The sequence below is a fragment of the Euprymna scolopes genome, chromosome 35 (assembly GCF_053919585.1).
Source record: "Euprymna scolopes isolate OS-2025 chromosome 35, ASM5391958v1, whole genome shotgun sequence".
NCBI lineage: Eukaryota > Metazoa > Mollusca > Cephalopoda > Sepiida > Sepiolidae > Euprymna > Euprymna scolopes.
The window spans coordinates 66,958,467-66,984,290 of record NC_136516.1 but is presented as its reverse complement, the minus strand read 5'-3'; the positions used below and the strand labels follow the sequence as shown (position 1 = coordinate 66,984,290).

General features: G+C 33.2%; 1 protein-coding gene across 1 annotated transcript in view; it reads right to left on the bottom strand.

Moving 5' to 3' along the window:
• The window catches only part of LOC145259891 (BAI1-associated protein 3-like), a 2,054,292-nt gene that overhangs the window by 352,414 nt on the left and 1,676,054 nt on the right, over positions 1-25,824 (bottom strand). The window contains exon 5 of the mRNA XM_080117785.1: positions 8,176-8,265. Within this exon, the coding sequence (XP_079973911.1) occupies positions 8,176-8,265 (90 nt within the window). The remainder of the gene's footprint in view (positions 1-8,175; positions 8,266-25,824) is intronic.

Here is a 25,824-nt window from a genome sequence, read left to right as displayed (position 1 = left end):
AATCTACGTACTATGTAAATATGTTATATTTAAAAATTGTAACTTGGTTATCATTAGTACAAAATAAAAATAGAATTAAACAGCTTATTTGTTCTTAACATATTTACAACACTTTAGATTCGGTAAAAAGATGGCAATATTGCTCAGAAACACCGTCATAGGCAACCGTGTTTTAGGGTGTGATGGAGGCCCGAGAAAAAGCTGGCTCAATCCCATCAACATGGAAGCAGAAGCAGCAGCAGCAGCAACAACCCTCTTTCTCTCACGTCTCCTCTTGTCATAAAATACAAAATTTTGATGCATCAGAATTTTCAGGGTAGATATTGAGTACTGATGACGAATAACGACCATAAAACGGTTCATAAATTTTCCATCGTATTAAGAAATACTGAAGGAGACGAATCATCGAACTTTGAAAAGCTTTCCATGTTAAAAAATGAAATAATTAAGACGAGGTCATTTATTCGCCCTTTCTTGTCTCCTTCGATCACTTCTGCGCGCTGTTCTATTATTTTATGCATTTGTTTGTCCCCCCCCCATTCTATTATACATTTAGCTACTCTATCATTCTCTAATGTCTCTTTATCATTTAAAGGAAAATAGTCTTCCATGGTTCAGCATGGCTAACTCACATACACATACACGCAGACACACACACGCAGACACACGTGTCTGTACACAAAACCTATGCAAATTAGAAACTGAAATAACTCACTTCTTTACTTCTATATATATATATAAAAAATAAAGACAATTAATACTCACGGATGATGCAGATGATAATGGTTATAAAATATTTTTTTGTTAATAATAATAGAACTAAATGGACTTAGTTTTTAGTTACGTACATGCCATGTTTTATGGAGTTCAAATATACTCGTAGTATAGTGGTAGTGGTTGTGACTCTACGGATCAAGGGCACACACACACACACACACGCATATATATATATATATATATATATATATATATATATATATATATATATATACACTGATTTATTATTACATTGGGGGTTTTATATATTTTGTAGGGCCGAATATTTCCCACATTTAAAATGATCCTGTGTCTAACTTTTACGTTGTGCAGAGAAAAGTACGGAAAGTATTTATTCATTTGTGTTGCGAATCGTTCGTATCATGCTGATTATATTTTGTCCATATTTTATTATATAAACCGTCACCGTCGATTCGTCAACTCGAAATTCGTTTTTTGAAAAATAAAAAAATTATACGACAGGAATTACACGATTTTATTTGCTTCGTGATTGATGAGATTGTTTGAATTTATTGTTTAATTTTGAAACCGATTATTGATTTAATATTATTGATAGTAATCGTATCTGCCAAGTCTGTGTTTAAGACCAAAGACAATATCCATACTGACGATTATTAGTGAATAGGAAACATAGCTGTCTATGGATATTAAATATGATTATTTATTAAAATCAAATCGTTCAAGTGAAGCAATTGCGATAAATAAAAATTAAATTTAAAATTGTTGCGAGTTGTTTCTCTTTATGAACACTATTGTGTTTATGAATAAAAATACAGAAGACTTTCTTTTCTTGCATTTGAACCAGTAATGGTAAGAAGCTTGGATTCCAGTTATTATGATCCAGGATTGGAATGGTTCAGCTGGTGATACAGCTGGAATATCCATACTGACGATTTTTGGTGAAGATGGAACATAAATGTATATGGATACTAAACATTTATTAAAATTAGCGACAGACAAAATGAAGGTTGTTGGCGGAGTCTCTCTTTAAATATTTACCAAAAAATCAGGTAGCGACTGCTAAGTGAGAATACACCGAAACCACCAGAAAACGCATTGCAATGCAAAAATTAGGAACTCGTGATTTCTGGAAAATCTACAACAGTCTGGTAAATAATAGGCAATCAAAATCACTATCCAAAAATCATGAGGTTGTTTGCACGGCAACGGAGAAAACTATCATATTTGCCCGCCAGTTTGCTTCAAAGTATACTTTGGACCCAGCAAACCACTTCATCCCTGATTTTCGTTTGCGGATAGAAACCACACAAGATTATATAAAATCACCCCTTCTCAAGTGCATAATACCATAAAGAAACCTAGACACCTTAAAAACATGTGGACCCGATCTCATCCCGGCTATACTATTAAAAAAATGCCCCCCCCCTGAGGTTACTCCTATTCTCTCCAAACACTTCTACAAATGCTTTAACGAATCATGCTTTCCTGGCTGCTGAAAAAAACTGCTTTTGTTGTACCAGTTAACAAGAATTCTGGCGAAAGACCCCATTAAATTATTTCCTTATTAGCCTCCTCTCTCTTTTCGCGAAAATATTTGAGTTCATAATTAAGCTCTAGTCCACCATCTTGCAGTTGCTAAACTTCTGTCCGACCATCAATATGAATTTAGGCGAGCCTGTTCTTCTGCATATATTCTAAATGTAATCTTTAAATGCATAGACCATGCACTGAATAAAGCAGGAGAGGGAGGCAGTAGCTCTTGATAGATCTAAGGCTTTTGAAAGAGTACAGCACGATAGCGTTCTCATGAAAATCAGATCCTGGACGAATACTTAACACAATTAAATCTTTCTTAAATAAGAGAAGAATCCAGGTTATCCTCCACAGTCGTACATCTAAACAATATGATATGAATGCGGATGTACCTCAGGGGTGGAGCCTTGGAGCTTTATTATTCCTGATATTCATAAATGACCTCCCTGATAAAATAGTCTCAAAGATGGGTATATTTGCTAACGACACACCGCTATATAACAGAAACAAGGGAGAAAACGAATGAACACATATCCAAGGCAATGGCAGAAACCCTAGAGGAAGACCCATAGTCTGTCGTGAAATAGGGTAAAAAAGTTTAATGTTACCAAGAACCACCAATAGCTATGGTTAAAGATACATTAGCTGACAATACTTCGTTCAAACTTCTCGGCTTAACGTTCGCAGGGAATGAGTTGGAACAGATACATCAAGATCATTGCCAAGGCTACTGTGAATACGGTGGTCTCTCTCTCTACCGTGCTAGAAAGTTACTTACGCCTGAAAGTATCATGTACCTCTACAAGGCACCCCATTCGCCCGTTTATGGAGTATTATTGTCACATCTGGGCTGGTGCATCTGCTACTAGTCTCTCACACCTGGACAAGGTTCAAAAGAGAGTCGCCAACCTAATAGGTCTTCAACCTCTGTCCCATCAACGAAATGTTTCACCCCTCTACCTGTTTTACAAGTAGTTTAGTGATGGATGCTCCAATGAACTACAAGCCCTTGTACCTCCCGACGTAAATACCCTCGACAAATCCGACAAGCAGCAAAGTCCCACTCCTACACAGTAGAGATCCACAAATGTGGAAAGGCCTTCTACTCTAATAGTTTCTTCCCCAGACCTGTTAGACTTTGGAATTCCCTTCTTCTTTTTCCCCAACTGCACTGACATGCAGAAGTTCAAGTGTGATGTAAACAGACATCTTGCTGCTTAACTGCAACTTATGTCCCTGATAGTAGCCTCCTACATCAAAGTGGCACTGTGTCTTGCTTGTGGAGAAAATGTAATAATAAAAAAAATATCTAATCAATATGAAATTTTCACCGATTATTATTATTATTATTATTATTATTATTATTATCAAAACGAACTTCATAAAGGTGTAATTTTTTCATATTCGGTATATGTATATATATATATAAATATATATGTATGTATGTATGTATATGGTAGTCAAGGTTTGGTGTGGACGTGTGTTAAAAGCACACAGATGTCTTAGCGTCATACTGTGCTTCTCCCAGACAAATCAACTCCACGTGCACGTCGTGATCACTGCCACACAGACGGGACTCTGATGAACGGCGAGTGTCATGCGCTGTATAACTGGACCTCCACTGCCTTGTCAGTCAAGGTTCTTTTAACTAAAGGCTAAGGGTGAGGTAACTCTGACAGAAACCTCTAGATTAGGGCCTATCAGCTGCGGCATACATGGCCCACCGGCGTGTGCCCAGCAACCTAAGTCCCAGTCATGGATCAAATGGCATGGTGAGTGGGGAGGGCATCCGTAAGCCGTGGTGAAGGCAACCTCTCTAGGAGAAGGAAAACCTTGATATAAAACCTGCGACGACTGCTGCTTCCAATGATCTTAGCTTGCTCTTCTTTTTTGTTCAATGTAGCAGTTGTTTAGAGAGTGGGATTGTCTCAGCGCAAAGTCTTTCCTCACTATAAAAGCTTCAATCACTTGATATGCAATGGAATACACACTATGTAATCAGTGTGTATCTCGGTAACAAAAAGGTTGGTTTTAGCCTGAAATAGCAAACGGACATTCAATAATAACCGATGTAAATATGAGCGTTAATGGTAATAAGGGCTCTGGAAGTTCAAGGGTCTGGCCTGGTATGTGTTCGGGACACACCAGCTTGGACCCAATCATCAGTGAATGTGCAGGATTATAGAAAGTTCATAGAAGTCATCGTCTGGCACGCTCATGTTTGCGTCATTTGAGCCAGAGATATATTAAGTAATGGCAATACTCGAGAATGAGTGGCATCCATCATGTGTATATATATATATATATATATATATATATATATTCCTTTAATCTTCTCTCCAAAAAACGGGGGAAAAGGGGAAAAGGAGAGGAAAGAAAGAGAAATGGGGAGTCAGCTGATCGGTTTCGACCCTCGCTTCTCAAAGCTGTATCGAGGGATTTTTTAAAACAAAGAATGAAAAAGTGATTAAAGTTTCGTTTTATTCAATTTACGTGGGGAAAAAACTACTTGGGTCGAACGACATTAATATTAGATGGAAGAATGCAGCAACATGTAACCAGTAAAATTAGGAATGGAACCTACCAGGCAACGGACGTTGTTACTAACACATACGGATCTTCTATTACTGATTATTTACTTAAAAACCCGTCTTGTGCAGCGAACATTAGCACGGAATCTTTTTCTATTCTGAGTCGTGATCATTCACTATATCACCTTAAGATCTTGGAGATTATTTCCGTTCGACTTAGAAAACCTTCCCTTTACATGCAAAGGGAATGCCTCCTGGGTTTGAACGCGATTAATCTCTAGGGTATTCGACCATAACGCTGTTTTATTTTAATCGTTTTCCCAGTCTTTTTTCTCCCAGTAAATCGAATAAAACGCAATTTTAATCGCTTTTTCATTCTTTGTTTTAAAAATTCCCTCAATACAGTTTTGAGAAGCGAGGGTCGACACCGGTCAGCTGGCTCCTTATTTCTCTTTCTGTCCTCTCGTGTCTTTTGAGAGAAGATTAAAGGAATATATATATATATATATATATATATATATATATATATATATATTTATATATATATATACACATTTACTTTTAATCATGAATCATAAAAGTCTTCCCTTCCTAATTGCAATATATATATATATATATATATATATATATATATATATATATATATATATATATATATATATGTGTATAGTAAGTTATAAAATGTATATGGCGATTAAGCTACACTAACCTTTTCTCCACGTTAAAAAACGACCCTGGTGTCTAACTCTGTCCCGTGGGGAGGCATAGTAAATAGGTACACTGAATATTCCGCGTTTCATCCACTCTAGGATTCTTGAGACTTAAGCATTTTATAACTTACTAACAAGCTCTACCTGCGTATTGAGCACGTTTGAAGGAAATACTTAAAGTTTACGCATAAATCTATCTTTCGTATATTAATTTTATGTGAGTAAATTAAGTAGTTATATATATATATATATATATATATATATATATATATATATATATATATATATATATACTTTTTTGCATACAGGAACTCATCTTCTTTTTTGGCCACTCTAATCCTTAAAATAAAAAGTCGAACCCAGACATATACTTCCTGTATGGGGGATGACGGAAAAACAAAAACAACAACAAAAATAACATTAAAATTTTGAGAATGAAAACAGAATTTTGAATGTTTAATTTTTCACTTTTGTTTTATGAATTATGAAATTCGTTTAATGTTAGGAATAATTATTTATTTAGATTAACTTTAATTTTTTCTATGTTTTTACAGATAGATGCAACTAAAAAAAAAGTAAACACTTTTCTTTTCGAACGCCCGATGTTTCCAATTTACCATTATATAGAAAATGCTTTGACGAAGCGATGACAATAAAATGAAAGAAAAGAAAACAAACATATAATAATTGTTTTTACAAAATTGGGGAACATATAGTGTAATCTGGTTTATGGAAAAATAATGTGAGTCAGTTGTTATTAATTAGAAAATAAGAAATGGAAAGTGATTTTATGAAATTAAAAATGCATTCAATTTATGAAAATAGAATTTATTCTAAATAAAATAAAAAAAAAGTATTCTGAGGAAAATATAGAAAAAATGGAAATTATAAGAGTAAACTAAAAATGATATTAAATCTGAAATATAACTATATTATATAAATATAATACCACGGATTTATAGTTTATGTAAATGTAAACATATCAGAGAACAATTTAAATTTAGTTATTTTAACTTACATATTAAGATGACAGGTTAGGTTTAGGGTTAGGGTTAACATGGCATATGTCAATTACATTATCGACTCGTCATAAATAATGGAATTATTCGAAATTATTTGAAATTCATGTATTAATATTCTAATATTTTTACATATTCTTATAGGAAATACTCCTAACTCTTAAATCGACATAAAAATTAGTTGAATTAATAAGAAACATTTTGAAAACATACTTAAAGTTTCGTTTACCATTTACATTTTTAAGCTAAAATTGCTACCTGATTGTTTCGTAGAAAAAATTAAACTTTAAACTTCTGTGAAAAATTTATTGAAGAAAGTATTATATTATTCTGCCTTTAAAAGGATAAAATTCAGTGTTTTATCTTTCTGAACAAATCGAAATTTGTCTAGTAATATTGGATTTTAATTAGTTTAAAACATCAACTCATTTTTCTCAGTGTTTTAGCCGTGTCAAATTAAAATAATTATATAATTATATATATATATATATAATTATATATATATATATATTAATTAAATAGTTATATCTAAAAACAAGCATTTGAATATTCCCTCTAAAACTTATCTGTTGGCTTACGTATACAACTGAATTAATAATCCAGCATCTAGACATTCAATCGAACGGGCGAGAAGTGTAAATACTGCACCTTATAAGTACAATGCGTTGACTCTTAAGAGGGTTTCATCTCAGACAGAATCTATGCATAAAAAAAACAACAGTTTTTAAAGAACACCGTATTCACCATTCAAGAGGTCAATAATTACGATATATATATATATATATATATGTGTGTGTGTGTGTGTGTGTGTGTGTCCACGAATAACCATCTGTTTCGTCATTTTAAGTTTCATAGAAGCGTACCTTTCACAGGATAAATACAATCAGTTTTGCACAAAATTTACACAAAGGTTAAAATCGAGATATAATCATACTAAATCATACGTCTTAAAGGTTTATCAGTATCTATGACGTAATTTTGATTTTATCAGTATCTATGACGTAATTTTGATTTTAGAAAAAAATCACAAATTTAAAGCTTAACTTAAGGGTCTAAAGAAATTGAAATTCAAAGAATTTTGCTTAATTGATGTCTAATGATTATCAATCAAATTCAGTTTGAAATGTTTCGAATTATCAAATAGGATGCTATACTTCTACAACCCTTTCGAATACTAAATGTAACCGAAAATTTCGAGAATATTTATTAATTAATGTCAACAACGATTATCATTATTTTACAAAAATCGGAATTTTCACGAAACAACACTACATATGTGTTAATCCTTTGCATGAATCAAATTGAAACTAATATAACCTTACGCTTGTAGCATGGTTCCGAAATTAATAATGATTGGCTAATTAGTTTACCACTGAATTCTGCATATACAAATATTTATAACTTATTCAAACGCAAAGTAACTAATAAATTCGAATGAATAACGCTTTAGATCGAGTGATATTTTTAATTGAATAAATTCTAAAACTGTTCATCGTTATTTTCGAATTTCCGTTTTGATGTTTCGCCAAGAAAGTATAGCCAAATTTCACCTGATTAGCGGAAATGTGCATAAAAAACAAACTCAAAGGTGAAAAGAAAAAATAATGCATAAAAGCCAATAAAATACCAGCAAAACACACTTACTTCATGTTTGGAAAGCTGGTGGACTTTAGATTTCAAAGCAATTTGAAGTTCCGCCGTCAAAGGCTTTTCAGCTTTTTTTGCTTCTTCATGCTGCAAAACATAGAAATATGAAAATGTATTTGAATGAAGATGAGAAATCAATTTCATTCGACTCATGTGCAGAACAATTAGCCGATAGCAGTCGTTTTAGGTACAAAAAAAAATTGCCAACATTTGCGATAAATGTTCCCTAGTTAATTGCTTTCATTTTACATTACAAATATTGAAAATTGTCGTCTCAGTTCTGCTTCATAATTTTAAAACGAAAATTATATCCATATATATATATATATATATATATATATATATATATATATATATATATATATATATATATATATATATATATATATATATATATATATATATTACAAGATTTACAACTGTTGGATTCTATGTGTTATGCATGTATAATTTTATATTGGCACGCGTCCATTGTAGTAATTTGATTTTCAACTCTTTTCTGTTTACCAAAGAGATCCATGTTGAGAAAATTGGGCATTCACATACCCTTTGTAATAGTAGGCCGTGTCACTTGAAGTCACATGATATGCCAACGTCACAAGTTAAGTCCTACAGCCATATCTACGATACTGACTATTACGAAAGATCGTTATTTCCGATTTCAATTCTCAAAGAAATTACGGAGGAACTCATAAAACTGGTTCAAAAGTGACTACATTTTATTTTACGATAGCTAAAAAATTATTTTACATTTAGACGTGTGCAATAAAAAGGGATTATTTTTTAGCGGCCAAATCCTGTAGAGTTTTATATTTTTTAAATGTATTTAATAACTAAATCACACGTGACTTTAATTTTAAGTTAAAAATACAAGTGTTTTAAAATATTTTTTAAATGAGATTTTTGACAATTCTTTTTGTTGCTAATACAAGAAACAATGTTGAATTACTTATCTTTAAACTATTTTTTCATCGGGATTTAATAAAGGTTTAAAACTGTTAAGCAAACAATTTTTGCATGAAGATTGTTTCTAGTCTTAATATAAATAAAACTTGTCACAGCATTAATCGTAAATTCTGAAAAGCTCTTTAGTTTGCGATATAGAAAGTCATACGTTTATTCTCAATTACAAGTGTTTGAATTGTTTGCTTCTTTTAAATTAATTCAATTCTAGTAAAAAATTTGTATGAAAAGAATATTTTAAGTTTATTATTTCTACGAGATATCTTTCTTTGCAAAGAAATATTTTTAAAAAGCAATGCTTATCTTCGTTCTAAACATAATTAAAACAAACATATCTTCATAGAAAACATGAAAATTAAAACTGTTTAGATATTTATTCACAAATAATGTTTGGCATCAACACAGTTGAAAACACTTACAAAATTCAGTTCTTATTTAGAATTAGACTTAATTAAAAGCAAAATTACAGAAAAATCGTTATAATGTATGCACTTGTTACGGAACGAAGATGTTATATTCCAAAAATCACGTAAATTAATCAAGTAATTTTTTAACAACAAAAATCGAAATTTATGATTTTAGCGAAATCTAAAGTTTGATTACAAATAAAATCTCGGTAGTCGAATTAAGTTGCCCCGAAACATATTTACTAAATCCACGGTTGTCAACCTTGAATTTTAACATATTCTAAAAACATGGCACCTCCCAGCTCTTCCGTCTCACTCATCATAAACATTGATTATCTTATTAAAAGAAAACAAAAACAAAACTTGATCAATTTATTTGATTTTAGAAATATGTATATTCGTTCCCTGATAGGTACGTACATTATACAAATTTGTGTATATTTTCTATATTTTTGTTTATAAATAAGTTTTTATTCAGAATTGAACTTAATAAAGTGGAATTCTAAATACAAAACTATTTTTGCTGTATACGGGCTGTACAAGTACCCACATTCATATGAAGTACACATAGGAAACTTAAACGCTTTTATTTTAGCTAACTTGGAGAAAATTTTTCTATCGAACTCGGAAATCTGTATAGTTTCGACAGTAAGATACTCGAGTTCGACAAGATGTACCTGAGGAAGGTCGGATATTAGTTCGGCCTAAACGCTGTGATAATAATACTCAAGATGAGTATAGAAGTTCGAATAATGCAAATATTCTAAGATTTTTAATTAAATTTATCAATTTTGTATAATTCTGGTAATAATCACATTTGATTCGATTCAGATTTAACAACTTTTGCTATGAACAGATTTGTACTTAACAAATGATCCTTTTTTATATTCTACATTCGTTATTGAACACTATTTGCATGGTTTTACTACCGCTTGAATAGCGTTATCTATTCTTGGAAATATACACATCTTTGCACTGGAGCCTTCACTTTCAATATTAACTGGCGATGCGCATGAAACCGTTTTCATATTTCTTTGCAGTTTTCCACGTATCGAATATTCACTTATGTTGTCTTTCTTTCTCGTTGCTCAGGGTCTAAGATATACTTGACAGCATGGAGCTTGAATATGTTCTTAAATAAATACACGTCGGTGACTTCTTTTTTATCATCTTAAATGATACTTGATACTGTGACTATCAAATTTTCCTAGCTGACAGTTGTTTGTTTTTATCTGTAAAGTTGACACTAAACGCATTTGTGGCGTGCTCCTAGGTTGAGGGTAGGGCAATTCTGGGTAATCATAGTGTCTTTGAATATTTCCAAGAACCAACATTTAATATAATTTGAAATAGTTTTAGATCATTCCATTTAACCTATATACTAATATTTTCCTATTTCCATATTATATAGCAACTCACCATACACGCATTTACATTCTATATTTTAAATCCCAGCACATAATTTACACTTCCAGGATTTTGTGTGAATACTATTTAATATTTGTTTTTAGCATCTCTTAATTAAATAATTTATGAATATTTTTCTTTTTCTTACTCACAAGTAGCGCAAGCAGTCCCCATTGAAAAGTTTTCCCCGATTCATATATATAAATATGAACCCATAACACTAAAAAATGAGTCATCTTTGTGGTACTAGATAGCAACCCTGCTTTTATAAGTATGGTTCCTTTGCTCTATTCTCTTAGTTTTACTTAACAACTATAGTAGTTATTATTATTATTATTATTATTATTATTATTATTATTATTCCATATATATATATGCATATATATGTATGTATGTATATATGTATGTATATATATATATATATATATATATATATATGTATGTATATTCCAAATTTTAGGTTTAATATTGTCATATAAAGGATATTATCAATACGTATTAATTAGTGAGAATTTTATTATATATTAGATGAGCTAAGTTAAGTTAAATTTAATTAAGCGGGAATGTTCTATATGGCATGGCGTGATCTTGCTTTTTGCTTTCTTTCTTTCCTTCTCTCCTTCCCTCTTTACTGCATTTTGAACGTGTTTAGACGACGTGACCTAAATTCGCGGCTTGTTAATTTTATGTTATAAAAGTTTAAAGATTTCGTTTCTTACTTCCTTTTCCTCTAATAATTTCTTTCCCCCTTCTAATCCTTTTTTCATTATTACTCTAAATTCTAATTTTAAATTTTATTGAATGACTAAAATTTGATTTATTTGCTCTATCTGGGATACTGAGCAAGTTTTGTTTAGATGGGATTGTCCTTATAGAATATTACTGCCAATAATATTTTGCAAGACCAATAATCACAGGTTTCCATACCAATTGATTTGTTGGATAACTTTATTCTGAAGTATATATATATATATATATATATATATATATATATATATATATATATAAATGTGTGTGTATTATTTCTATATAAATTGTATACTATTTTCTATTATTCTCATTATATTGTATAAGTTAGTTTTCAATTCATGTGCTAACCAGAAACATTTATAATCTGCCTATGCTAACTGATTTCCTGTGAGGATAGGACCATTCTTTGAAACTTCATGGAATAAAGCAAATTCATAAGTCTTTATATACGTTGTAGAATAATACATTGTCGCAAATTCTAATATATATATATATAGTATGATTATGATACAAACATTTTTGGTTACATATGTGCATACATGTTTCAGTGGAATCCCAAATCAAAGAGACCCACCTCATCAGACCGAAAAATGGAGCAACATTAAAGGCAAAATCAAGACTCATTCATTTTGTATATAAAAAGATATCAACTAAGTCTTATATTATGCGCTCATCTTTCTATAACGTTCAGATTTAATCTTCTTCTGAAGTCCTGAGATATAAGTCTGTTTTTTAAATGTATATTACACATTCGCCGTATAATTTTCATATATTTTTTCTCCATACAACGCATGTTCCTCATCCTCATTCGCTAAGTTTCACTTCCATACGTACTCACCCTGTGCACACATGCTTGATGGACCCTTTCCTTGATAGACAAGTATGATATGATTAAATTAAGAAATCAGGTATCATACACAAAGTCAAATGTAACCTAAAATATCATCACCTTGCGGAATATTAGTTGTACATACGACTTAGCATTTTGGGTAAGAGCAAATGTAGTGTCTGCTCTAATATTTCATTTAATCTGTTATATTCTTAATTAGTGGAGGAGATATCATTCTAAACTCAGGCAATTTGAATTTTGGCCCCAATTCAGAATGGACTTTGTAAGGAGCCTGGAATTACTTTACATTAAAAACCGTCTTTGTATCTAATTGGACCGGTGCACAAGAACCTGTAGCGTAGTGAAAAATCAATTATAAAAATGATATTTTCCTGAAGGTTGAAGGTTCAATTCTCAGTGTGGGCGACCAAACACACAATTGCGAATTACTTAAAACCTCTATCCAATCACGGTTGATAGAACGAGATTATGCTACCCCTGTGAAGTAAACAAAGGATTCCCTAGTTCGACAGAAACATTCCCGAGTTCGACAAGATACACTAAAGAAGGTCGGAGGCTACATCGACCGAAACGTTGTGAAAATAACACTCTAGATGAGAACAGCAGTCTGAAGAATCCAAATAATACGAATAGCCGATCGTAATTTCAAAAATTCATCAACGTTATATTATAACTATTATTTTACTATTACTTACTATCTTTCAATTAACACATTTAGGTAGTATCTGTTCTGCTTTCATGACATCTTCCCCTCACGATTTCCTTCCTTCGTACTTAAGGAATAGTGTAGTATTCATTTTGAAAGTCATGATACTATCCACTTAGGTATTACCTCCTCCTTTGGTCAGTTGTGTTATTGTGAGATCGCGCTTCCAAGCATCACCTTCTTATGTTGGGATTATCAGAGTATGTGCGTTCGTCATAAATATTAGCAGAAACACGTGACTGGAGAAAAGGCATATTCTTGCTAATTGTTACACAAACTACAACAACAACTAGAACTACTACAACTACTACTACTACAACAACAACAACAACTACTACTACTACTACTACTACAACAACTACTACTACAACAACTACTACTACAACAACTACTACTACACACGTAAATTAGTTTTCAAAACGAATAAAAATATAATTTTAACGCTTTTACATATACATTACAAAAAATATTCTTTTTTAGAAGATACTTATATCTTATTTATTTTGTATTTATGATCTTATATATAAATTTAAGCATTTCTTATTTGTGTTCTTGCGTGGGAAGATTGCGTGTTTTCGAGCACCCAATTAACGTGCGTGGGAAAACGAGTAGCTTCCTCTCCGCCCCCGCAGTCGTTAATGCCGTCGAAGAAGGCGAACCCGACGGAATGCGTGCGTTTCTGATTTATAAGAACTCAAACCTTTCAACTCGGATGGATTATTTTATTTGCAAAATTATTTTCTCTTTGTCATCGAGTTGAAATAAAAAAGAGAAAAAAGACGAAAGAAGCTGAAGTATTTGTTTGGAATATAAAATGCTAACACATATTTTCTAGTTTAAGGAGTTGGTTGTTGCAGAAACAAACATTTCAAATGAAGCTAGAAAAGGAAAGAAAATGGCGGAAAATTTAAGCACGGAAGGAAAACTAAGACAAAAGGTAATTTATTGACTGAATGAAGTCACAGACATGTTTTGGTTGATGATTGTTGGCAACTAGGAAAACTTATTGATTTCAAAAGCAAACGCATCACTACGATTACACTAGCATGGCAAAATTGTTTTATTTTTATATGGTAATATATAACATACTTAATACTTTGATAACAAAGAATTTTAATTTTTTAAACATTTTAGTCAATAAATAACAGCATTACTTCTTTCAACCATATTGTTAGTTACTGCGTTATACTGGAGCAGCACTATGTAATGGTAACCATGGCAACGTTTCAGTACTGGGTGAACCTTACTTAAAGTTTAGAAATAAAGAAAATAACAACCAATGAGAAATGTTTAAATATCTAAAACAATTTCCTCATGTTTCGGATTTACAAAGACTTCTTATATTTACCATTTGCAAAATATGATCCAGAGCATGACAGAAATCAAATTTTAAACGTGTATAAATGGAACTATTATTTAATCCCATTTCAATATGTGTTTCGCAATAACCACATTCCTTGGATTAAATAGAGTTTTTTTCTAAATCATATAGCTTAAAACACTTGTATTTTAACACAGTTTGTGAATATTAGATTTACAAGACTCTAAATGTCAGTATAGAGACAACTTTTTGCAACAGAGTTAAAACCCGAAATTTACAATTTTTTTATTATCGAACTGGAACGATGTTCTTTTATTTGAATAATATTTTGACCCACGACATAATTCAAAATACTTAAAAAAGAAATAATAATAAGAATACCAAGAAAAAAAGGCATCTTATGATAGCGTAGTTGTAAAATGGTAAAATCTATGTACCCTACGAAATAGTTGAAATTGGTGATGCTGGTATAAGTAAGAAGACTTGATACCGAGTTATCTCACCTCAGTATACCTCTCACACTAGTAATCAACTCAGCAACAAACAAACAAAAAACACTACATATTCAAATATAAAAAAACGAAACCAAAAAAACAAAAAACAATGTAGGTTCAAAGTAGAGTCACTTTAGTTAAATCATCCAAATGAAAGTTGTGTACGTAACGGGGTAAACACCAATTACTTAGTCTAGTGTCGAGAAATAGTCTTGAAGTGCCTAGGAGTAAAGCAGCAGCTGAAGCTGCCGTGGATAACTTAATAAGAAGAACGATATGTAACAATGATAATACTAAGCTATTTTGGTTAACCGTACAAGCAATCTCAAATGTACCTCAAAAACGAAAATCCCAAAAGATAATAAACATGAAGGCTGGCCATGGAACACTCCAAAATAAAGAATGATGTGATAAGCCAGTTATTAACGATATAAACCACAAACTTTTCTTTTTTAAGTCGTGAGTGTGGCAGGTTTGATGAATAAGAATGCAAAACGTGATAACTTACCAGTCTATTTCCATTTTTATTTTCTTAGTAGAATAGATTTCATTTAGGTACAACAAAGAAACCGATACCACACTATGCTACTCAACTCTATTTAAGTCATTCATTTTTTAATCTAAATTTTATTTCCAACTAGCAGGATCTTTAACCAGTTTTGCCCGGTGGAAGCATGCCCTCTCCTCGTAAAAAATTAAACTGCGGTTGTTGTTAGTAGTCAATCTCCAACGTCCTAATGAGTTTAGAAATAGACACCCCTAACCTCCTCATGTTAAGAACGTCGTATAGAATAGACACGACAAGAACGTCGTATAGAATAGACACGCCATGGTAAGAACGGCTTCAGGAATAGACACCCCATTTTAGGAGAGAGGACTTTTCAAGTATTTACCTAAAGTTCAACCTTGATATATGTTGACAGAATACCCACCCGCAAATACTATAAACAAAAAAAAAAAAAGGAAAAAAAAATAAAATAAATAAATAAAATAAATAAACAAAAAATAAATAATGGGTGGGCGACAGTGTCGTGCGGAGAGAACTACACTTGTTTTTATCGCGCGTACATAGAACAGTGAATTACAGTGCATATTGCATGTCATTATATCTCGAAAACTACTTGTTAAAAATTAGATTGTCTTATTCAGCATAGCCTAAAACCTATAGAATGCGCCAGTTTAAAGGAAATAGTGTACTCAGTGGTAAGATAAAAAAGTACCTAAAAAAATGTTACTAGTTGAGCAGTCTGGAAAAGGAGTCCTGAAAAATGAACCAAACAAAAAACATCTAGAGTAAAAAGAACAAAAAAAAAGCCAATATATTACAGATAAGTAAATCCGTTGGCAACGTAATAAAGGGGAAATTTATACTTTAGCCGCGTAAATTATTTGATAGACAAAGGAAGTAAAAAAAAAAAACTGGCGTATATGTAGTCAAATACAGACTGAATGAAAAGTAAAGAAAATGATAATTTATTTGGACGTAATTCAGGCTTAGAGTGTGAAAATGTGTTTTATATAACAAGAAATAGTTTTTTATGATTTTGAAAGTGAAAAATAATAATTAAAAAAATCATTTTCTTTGTTTAATTACCCCAATCTAGGTTAGGTGCTACTACAACTCTCTATTAATATGAAATTCGGCGGACGGTTATGAAATTGTAAATTCCACAATATACAATTTTTTCACGTTAATCTCATCGATAACAAACTTAACTTTCAGATAAGAAAAAATAAAATCATAAAAAAAATGTTTTTATGAATTTTATCGACGGGGATCAGTTTTCAATTCTAACGTTCTACTGAATTGAACACGTACGTTGTGACATTCACCGAGAAAAATATTGCCGCAATATGGCCACAAAGAACATGTTTGATTGAGTAGAACGTTGATAGGTAAATAATGTGAATCCAAATAATGTACAATAGCATATATAACTTGTAAGTAAATGTTATGGTTAATTTTTGTAAAAATCAGCGATGATAGTAAAGTATAAATGATTTAAAAAGAGATCATTTCATTTTAGCATCGGTTAATTTAGAACGCAGAAATCTGGATATGATTTAAAGAAAGCTGCGACGTATGTTTTTATGTAAGAATGCGTAAATAATGTTAATCTACTTCGTAATGTCATGTGTAACTTGTAAGTAAATGCTATGGTTATTTTTTGTAAAAATCAGTCTGTAAAATAAAGGAAAAGCGACGGTAATAAAGTATAAATGATGTAAAACAATGCGTGGCGATTCGTCGGCCATATTGAATAAGGGCTGCGGTGTTCGTTTTTTGTATGTTGTGTACAATCCGGAACGACAGAATTTCATGGTCCCAGCCAGTGAGAATATACGAAATGTTATTAGGGAGAAATCATTATTTTCGAATAGTGAAGCGCAATAGTAGTTGTGAGTATCTCAGTTTTTAATCTATAAAGAGTGTGAGGTCAATATAATTATATGTATGTATATGTTATATGTATAAGAGAGATTTCTGCAAGCAAATTATTATATATATGAGATTAAACTTCTTAATCCTTTTAAATGTATTGTTCTATAAAATATATAGTATATCTTATAAAATATAAATTTAAACAACAATCATCGAATATTAATATTTTTTTTTGATATATGATCTTTTAAAAACACTAAGAAAAAGAAAACATAATTACGATTTTAAATGTCAAGCAAGACATGTGCAACATCTGAAAACGATCCCTTAATTATTAATACTTAACTCGATTATTTTAATTAAGCTTTAGGGATGAGATTTATTGCAGCAATGGCAAAAATACTTTTGTAACTTCGAATAAAATTTAAAATATACTTTGCAGTTCTTTATCTGCTATATATATATTAAGCATGTACAAAAATGATATTAATTTCGGAAATGTTTTTGTCTTTTCGGAAATTAAGGGGAGATAACTGCTGTTACATTTTCAGATTATAAATTAGTAAAACGATACATTTTTACGTGAAATATCTTTTTAAACTAGTTGAATAATCTATCTCGATCGAGTGACAGATTTATGCCACAGTTGTATATAAACAGAACAACAAAAATCGTATAATAAGTAACTGTTACCAAAGGCAATAGAAGTTACTTTTCTACTTATTTGCTTTAGTATTTTACAATTTAAACTATTTAAAAGTATTTTTATTGCATTAGATTCCGTAATGCACAGTTTTAAAACATTTTTTTTACACAGTGATCACCACTTGTCAAGGCCCGTAAGTCACTCAGGAATAAGGGTTATTGCAAGTACATTACGTTAGTGTGGAGATTTGATGAAATGTTTACTTAAGGGGGCGGTTCATTAGGAATTTGTTTACGTTGGACTTGAAGACGTCCAAGTTGTAGTCCGATGGGAGGCAGACAGAAGGAACAGAGTTCCACAGGCGTGCAGTTCTAAGAAAGAAGCTTTGCTCATGGAATCCACGTTTTGATTTAGGCACAGATATAGAGTGGGGGAAATTTTTCACTGTGGATTCTGCTAGACGGGTGTTTTTCGTGAAAGATTGGCGAGGGGGGACTAGAGATTGGAGTTCAGACGAGCACTTGCCATAGAAATAACGATAAAACAAGGATAGGCTCGCAACGTCTCTTCTGTGGGAGAGAGGTTGCAGGGTAGAGAAAAGGACATCACTCACTAAGCCACGAAGTCTATTTTGTACTCTGTCAAGGCAGGATAGGCTGTTTTTGGCAGCTCCTGCCCAGATATGGCAGCAGTAATCCATCCTTGGACGTACTTGGCTTTTATATAGATAGAGAATTGCATCAGTAGTGACATATCTTCTGGAGTGGTAGAAGGATCCCACCATCTTTCCAGCGACCTTGGCAACAGACTTGATGTACGTGTTCCATTTCAGATCAGGAGCAAAGGTCAAACCCAGCAGCTTGTCAAAACACGGGGCCTCACCCAGACGAGAGCCATCCATCACAATTGATGCCAGATGGGGATCAGAGCGTTGATGATGTAAGGGTAGGAGTTTGGTTTTGGATGCATTAAAGGTAACCAGCCACGTCTTCCCCCCACTGAACCACGTGCTCGAGATCAGAGGAGAGAGAATCAGAGAGAACTTTGTCATTTACAGCCTTTGATGTGTGGCCGTAGATGGTCGTGTCATCAGCATAGATGTCAACGAATGATTTAAGTATGTGTTTAGGGAGGTCATTGATGTAGATCAGGAAGAGAGTTGGACCCAGGATTGACCCCTGAGGGACTCCAGCATTTATATTGCAGGCCTCTGATTTTTGTCCATCTACCACTACTCTTATGAGCCTATCGGAGAGAAATGATTTAATGATTGAGAAAACATTTCCAGTTATACCGTAGCTGGAAATCTTGTGAAGTAGACCCTTATGCCATACCTTGTCGAAGGCCTTTGATATGTCAAGAGCAATTGCCCTAGAAAAGAAGCCTTTGTCAAGAGATTCACTAATCCTGTGGGATATAACCGTCAGCACATCTGCGGTAGATCTTGCAGAGCGGAAACCATATTGTGTGTCACTAAGAAGGTTGTTCCTGCTGAGGTGGTTGACTATTTCTCTATTTAATATGGATTCCAGCAACTTACTCATAACACACAGGAGACTTATTGGTCTATACTGAGAGGGAGATAACTTATCACCTGAATTCTTAAATACAGGGCAAACTGATGAGGTCTTCCAGGGAGTCGGAAAGCACTTCTCCTTAAGGCAACGCTTAAATAGTTTCGTAAGTATGGGAGCAAGTTCTGGTTGAAGCTTTTTAAACACTATAATTGGGATGCCATCAGGGCCAGTTGCTTTACTGTAATCTAGGTTCTTGATTAGCTTGGCGACCTCATGCACGGATATTTGTATGTTACCTAGCGTGTTCTGTGTTATAGGAGGAAATATGGGAGTTGATGGCCTTCGTCGCATAGGGTAGAATTAGCTGCAAAGTTCTTTGCAAATAGTTTGGCCTTGTCTGACGCTGACGAGATGACCTCTGATCCATTGATAATGGTTGGGATAGAACGCACACTTCTGTTCAGGATCCTATTTGTTATTTGCCAAAACTGGTGGGAACCAAGCCGCTGATCAGCTACCTTGGATTTAACAGACTGGGCATATAGCTCTCTTGCATTTTTATTACTCTTTTACAGTTGTTGCTGGCAGTCCTGAAAGTAGCTTTAGCCTCAGTGCATCTATTACGTTGGTAGCTATGGAAAAAGTGATTTCTGTGCGCGATAGCAGCAGCACATTCTGGGGAGAACCATGGCTGGCTGTTAGGTTTTTGTTCGAATTTTTTAGATGGTATGAATTGGTCTATGCTTACAATTAACCATTAGGTCAGGTCTGATACTATAGAGGACACATTCTTTTTAAAAATGGAGTGCAGAGGTAAATCAGATATGAATGTACGGAAGCTATCCCAGTCAGCCATAGAGTATCGGTATACAGTACGGTGGAGGGGTATGTCTGGGGACTTCTTACATTTCGTTTTTATCTTAACTGATACGACGGAGTGATCGGAGGATCCTAGAGGAGAATGAACGGAACATGAACATAGCTCAGGGGAAGTTGAGAGAAAAAGGTCTAGGAGGCTTGCATATTGACCGGGTGTATCGGGCACACGGGTGGGTTAGCGAAAAATCTGAGTGAGGTCATAAGCAATGCCAAAATCATGACAAAACCTCCCCTCATCATCTGTCTTATTTGAATGGGTCAGCCATTCCACGTTATGGACGTTGAAGTCACAACAGATGTGGATGTTAGCCGAGGGATGTGCAGACAGGATGTGGTCTATTTTCTCAGATATGCTCTTAAAGATAGTAACACCGCTGTTGTGGGGCCGATAGAGGGTAAATATAAATGCAGTGGTGTTAGCAAGTGCAACCCTGAAGCACATATAAGGTAAATTAGGATCTTCTCTAGAGATATCCCTGCCACACGGGAAGCCATCCTTAATGTAGGCATATATTCCATGCCCATGGCGATCTTGGGGGTCAGATTTAGCTGTTAAGTTAGAGTATCCGTTAACTATGAACTCATCTAGGGAAGTGGTCAGCCCTATTCCAGTTTCACTTAGAAATAATATGTTCGGTTTCGTCTCCTGTAATTGGGTTTCAACCTCTGGAAGGTTGGAACGTAGACCCCTGATGTTGGAGAAGGAGACCTGGTAGTAGAGATCTTCGTTGGAAGATGGGGTTCTAGGTTTAATCGAGTTTTTATTCTGGAGATATTTCATGTTGAGGTTTTGGGATTTGTAGAATAGGTCGCCATACTTGGTTAGAGCAGTACAGAGAGGGAAAGTAAGAGAGAAAAAGACAGGAAATTTTTTTTTTTTTTTTGTAGCACACGAAAAGGTAAAGCCGTAACAATTACCCACTAGTATGGCATCGAGAGGCCCCACCAGAGACTACTGCATGGTCCAGATCCACTCACCAAATGGCAATACAGCAGTCCCAGTACTTTGTGCCTGCTAATAGGACAGCCTCCTTAGTGGTTAATCCAAGGTTCGGGCCCCTGACTATCAGGCGGATAACGTCAGCCCAGACAAAACGTTTACCTCCAGCACCCTTACTAGTGACATGGCCACAAGGACAGACAGAGACAGAAAAATTTCCGACATCTCAGACTGCTGGGCACCAAGTACTACCGACCTTTAAACATTAAAATTACTTGCAAATATTAACATTTTGAACATTATGCAAGCCATAAACTTTTGAGCCTGTTAAAAACGGGCAAAAGTTATAGCCGTTGACTTACTTTATGCCATAATCGCTTTTGTTAAGAGTCGCACTTCTTTATTTACAAAGCCATTCGCATATTTCTGGTACGGGCTTGTGCGTTCAACAATGAACACCACTTTTAACAAAAACAATTACATTGCTTTATATTCGGAAAACTACTCATTTGTGGAAAATTTACATACGATGTTCTTTTTCAGCATGCTCGAAAACTTATAAAGCCAGATATATAAAAGGAAAATGTTAAAGTGGAAACCAAGTAAAAATTTACCGAAGTTTTATTTGAACTTTTTTAACAAAATAATAACCTTTATAATAAAAATATGTTTATAAGTTTTTTTTTTTTATTAATCAAACATCAAAAGTGTCAATAATTTTTTTACATCAAAAATAAAATATAACTGTATAAAAATATTTAAGAACTGTTTTTTCCAACGAGATTTTGTTTAAAAATATTTATGAACTCATTTTTATATATTTATTAATTAACTGATTCATAAATAAAAATATTTATGAACTCATTTTTATGCATTATTTAATTCTTGATTCATTTATGTAATTGCAAACAATATTTTCTTTCCGTCACAAGAATCACGTTTATACATTAATTCTTTATACTCACTATTCCATAGCTAGCTCTAACATATACTTACCCAACGGGTAACGGGAAAATTAGTAATCTGTACATTTAACTTTGATATATCAAAATTTATTCTAATAAACCAATGTACATTTGCTATCACTATATCATATGATTAGTCCTATAATAACGTATTTATCCACAGTTTCCGCTAAAAGCGTACTGTAGACGTGCTCGGTCAACTGGCAATATTGAAATATTGTTCGATTATAATATTTAAATAAAAATATTGTTCTATTATAATATTTAAATAAAAATATTGTTCTATTATAATATTTAAATAAAAATATTGTTCGATTATAATATTTAAATAAAAATATAGTTCTATTATAATATTTAAATAAAATATAGTTCTATTATAATATTTAAATAAAAATATAGTTCTATTATAATATTTAAATAAAAATATTGTTCTATTATAATATTTAAATAAAAATATTGTTCTATTATAATATTTAAATAAAAATATTGTTCTATTATAATATTTAAATAAAAATATAGTTCTATTATAATATTTAAATAAAAATATAGTTCTATTATAATATTTAAATAAAAATATAGTTCTATTATAATATTTAAATAAAAATATTGTTCTATTATAATATTTAAATAAAAATCAGCAAATATGTTTAATTAAAAGTTGTTTCCTTCAAACTAAAATGCTTTTTCTTTTTTCTGTATAAATTCGAACATTAGTAATTGTCTGTATTTTTGAGATGAAGTGTTTTCATTTATTGAGATTGTCGGACTGACTTTCTCATCTTGGTTGTTATAGTCACAACGTTTCGGCCGTTTTGCCCTCCGGCTTTCATCAGGTGTTTTGTATCGAACTGGGGAACCGTTTGTTAGGAGTCTCGAACCCAACCCTTTATTATTATTACGGGGTACCGTGTTCGGACTCCAGCTATGCTCTGGGACATAGTTGCTGATTCTCTGTTTTTGAATGTTACTTTTCACTGCCTTCGTTTGGGTAACTGTAAACTTTGATACAACGTCTAGGACTATTCGGCCATATGTCACTAGGACAATTCTTAGTTGGTTTTTGTTAATGTTAAACCTATGTTGTTATTAAAGGTTTTCTCTCTCTATTAGAGGTGCCCAAATTGCATTCAGCTCTATGCTTGGTTTGCTCAGTAGGTTGTTATGTCCGAGCATGTGAGCTGTTTCATTAAGTTTTCTCACTTTCCAGTGGGTCTCTCTGTTTATTATTTTTACTTCATCCCATAGGAGGTGATGGTCCACCCTCTCCATCCAGACATGGTTGGCTATACCCGATTTTTCCGTCTCCCCTTTAGTTACCGCTTTTCGGTGTTCTTCCACCCTTACTTTGAGGGGGCGGCATGTTTCATCCTTGTAAACCTTTCTGCAACTGCATGTGATGGAGTATATGCAGTTCTTGGTCATGTTCTCCTCCATGCCGGGCTTCACTCGTACCAGGTGTCGTCTGAGTGTTGACTCACTCTTGAATACCGTCCTGATGGTGTAGGGGGAACATATTCTCTGAATCTTTTCGGAGATGCCTCGTATGTATGGTAGGCAGACCGTTGGAGGTTTTTGGGTTCCATTCTCCTCTCTTATGCTATTAACACGTCTGGTGGATAGTATGCTATCGGGTAGTTGTCACGACGGAGGGTATTCTTTAACCTGACCATTTCTTGGTGGTATGTAATGGTGTTGCTACTTATTGTCTCTGCTCGATGTTGTAGGCAGCGTGCAATTCCATGTTTGATACTGTATGGGTGATGGGGGTTGAAGTAAATGTATTGCCCGGTGAAGATAGGCTTGCGATATACGGATGTCTTAAACCCATGCTCTGTGCGTGATATGAGTATATCAAGGAAGGCCAGTTAGTTATCTTTTTCTTTCTCCATTGTGAACTGTATCGATGGTCTTATTGAGTTCACGTGGTCTAGGAGAGCCTGGATGTCTTCCTGATAGGGACAGAGTATGAAGGTGTCATCAACGTATCTTCGCCACATGGTTGGCTTTAAGGGAGCTGAACCTAAAGCCATGTCTTCGAAGTATTCCATGTATATGTTCACCATCACTGGTGATAATGGCGAGCCCATAGCTAGACCCTCCTCTTGTCGATATAGGTCAGTACCCAGCATAGCTGGAGTCCGAACACGGTACCCCGTAATAATAATAAAGGGTTGGGTTCGAGACTCCTAACAAACGGTTCCCCAGTTCGATACAAAACACCTGATGTATGCCGGAGGGCAAAACGGCCGGAACGTTCTGACTATAACAACCAAGATGAGGAAGTCAGTCCGACAATCTCAATAAATAAAAATCGAACATATGCAAACAATTAAAATTAAAATTATTTAAATAAATCCCGGGTAACACCGGATTGGTAGTGCTAGTTATAAATATATAAATATGCCCCTACATCTCTGCAAATAGATTCACTAAGACGAATAATTATCTATATTATTATTTATATTTCATATTCCTTTTGACGTTTATTTTCTACTGATTTCCTTCCGTTTTTTTTTCTCTAGATACCAAAGGTCCGAAATTTATGCCAAGCTTTGTACGCAGCCCATTATTTTATACATGAAAATAGCCCTTCGCTGATGGCCAGCTGTACCTATGATAACACTTATTGATAGTTTTTATTTCGAAAACTGTCGAAATAGTTTCAACTAGCTCTTAATTACAAACGATGCTCAAGTAACCACTAGAATTATTAATGTTCCGATATGCTCCATTTTTAATGTTTCTGTGTTAGGATGTTTAAAGATAAATGTTTGTAAAACAATTTTGTGTCATCGTAGCAGCCGTTGTCCAATGTTTTTTTTTTATCTAGCGAAGACCAACGATATTCTCTGGGTTTTGCATGAAAATAATTCCCTAGTTTTCCAGTACCCTGCACCTTTCCATTTAAGGCGTTGTTGGTGCTTTCTCTCTCATCTGTCTTTCTATCCTACTCGACCCTATACGACCACTTATGTACGAAATTCATTCGAAAGGGGTGATATGCCGCCAAATAAACAACGCTTAATACTTTGATTTGATAATCTTTATGATTCTGACGATGAAACTTTAAAACGAAAATTGTTTCTAAAACTCAAGACGAATAGAACCACAGCCATGTTGATTTTAATGTATTGCAATGATTCAATCTCTGCTCATTGTTAATTTGTTATCATCTCTTTATGAATAAACGAATAATTTAAATCAATTGAAATCAATAGAATAAAATCTAGTTGATATTTAATTCTGTAGCAAATGAAACTTTTATTCTAAGCGAAGCAAAAATCTATTACAGTCGCAACAGAAGATGGTATTTTGATCAGAATTGCCATTAATCTTACCTCATTGTTACTTGATTTTCCTCTTTTAAAATTCAACATTATTCTAGCATTCTAGTTATTCCAAGTAAGACTGCTTTCTA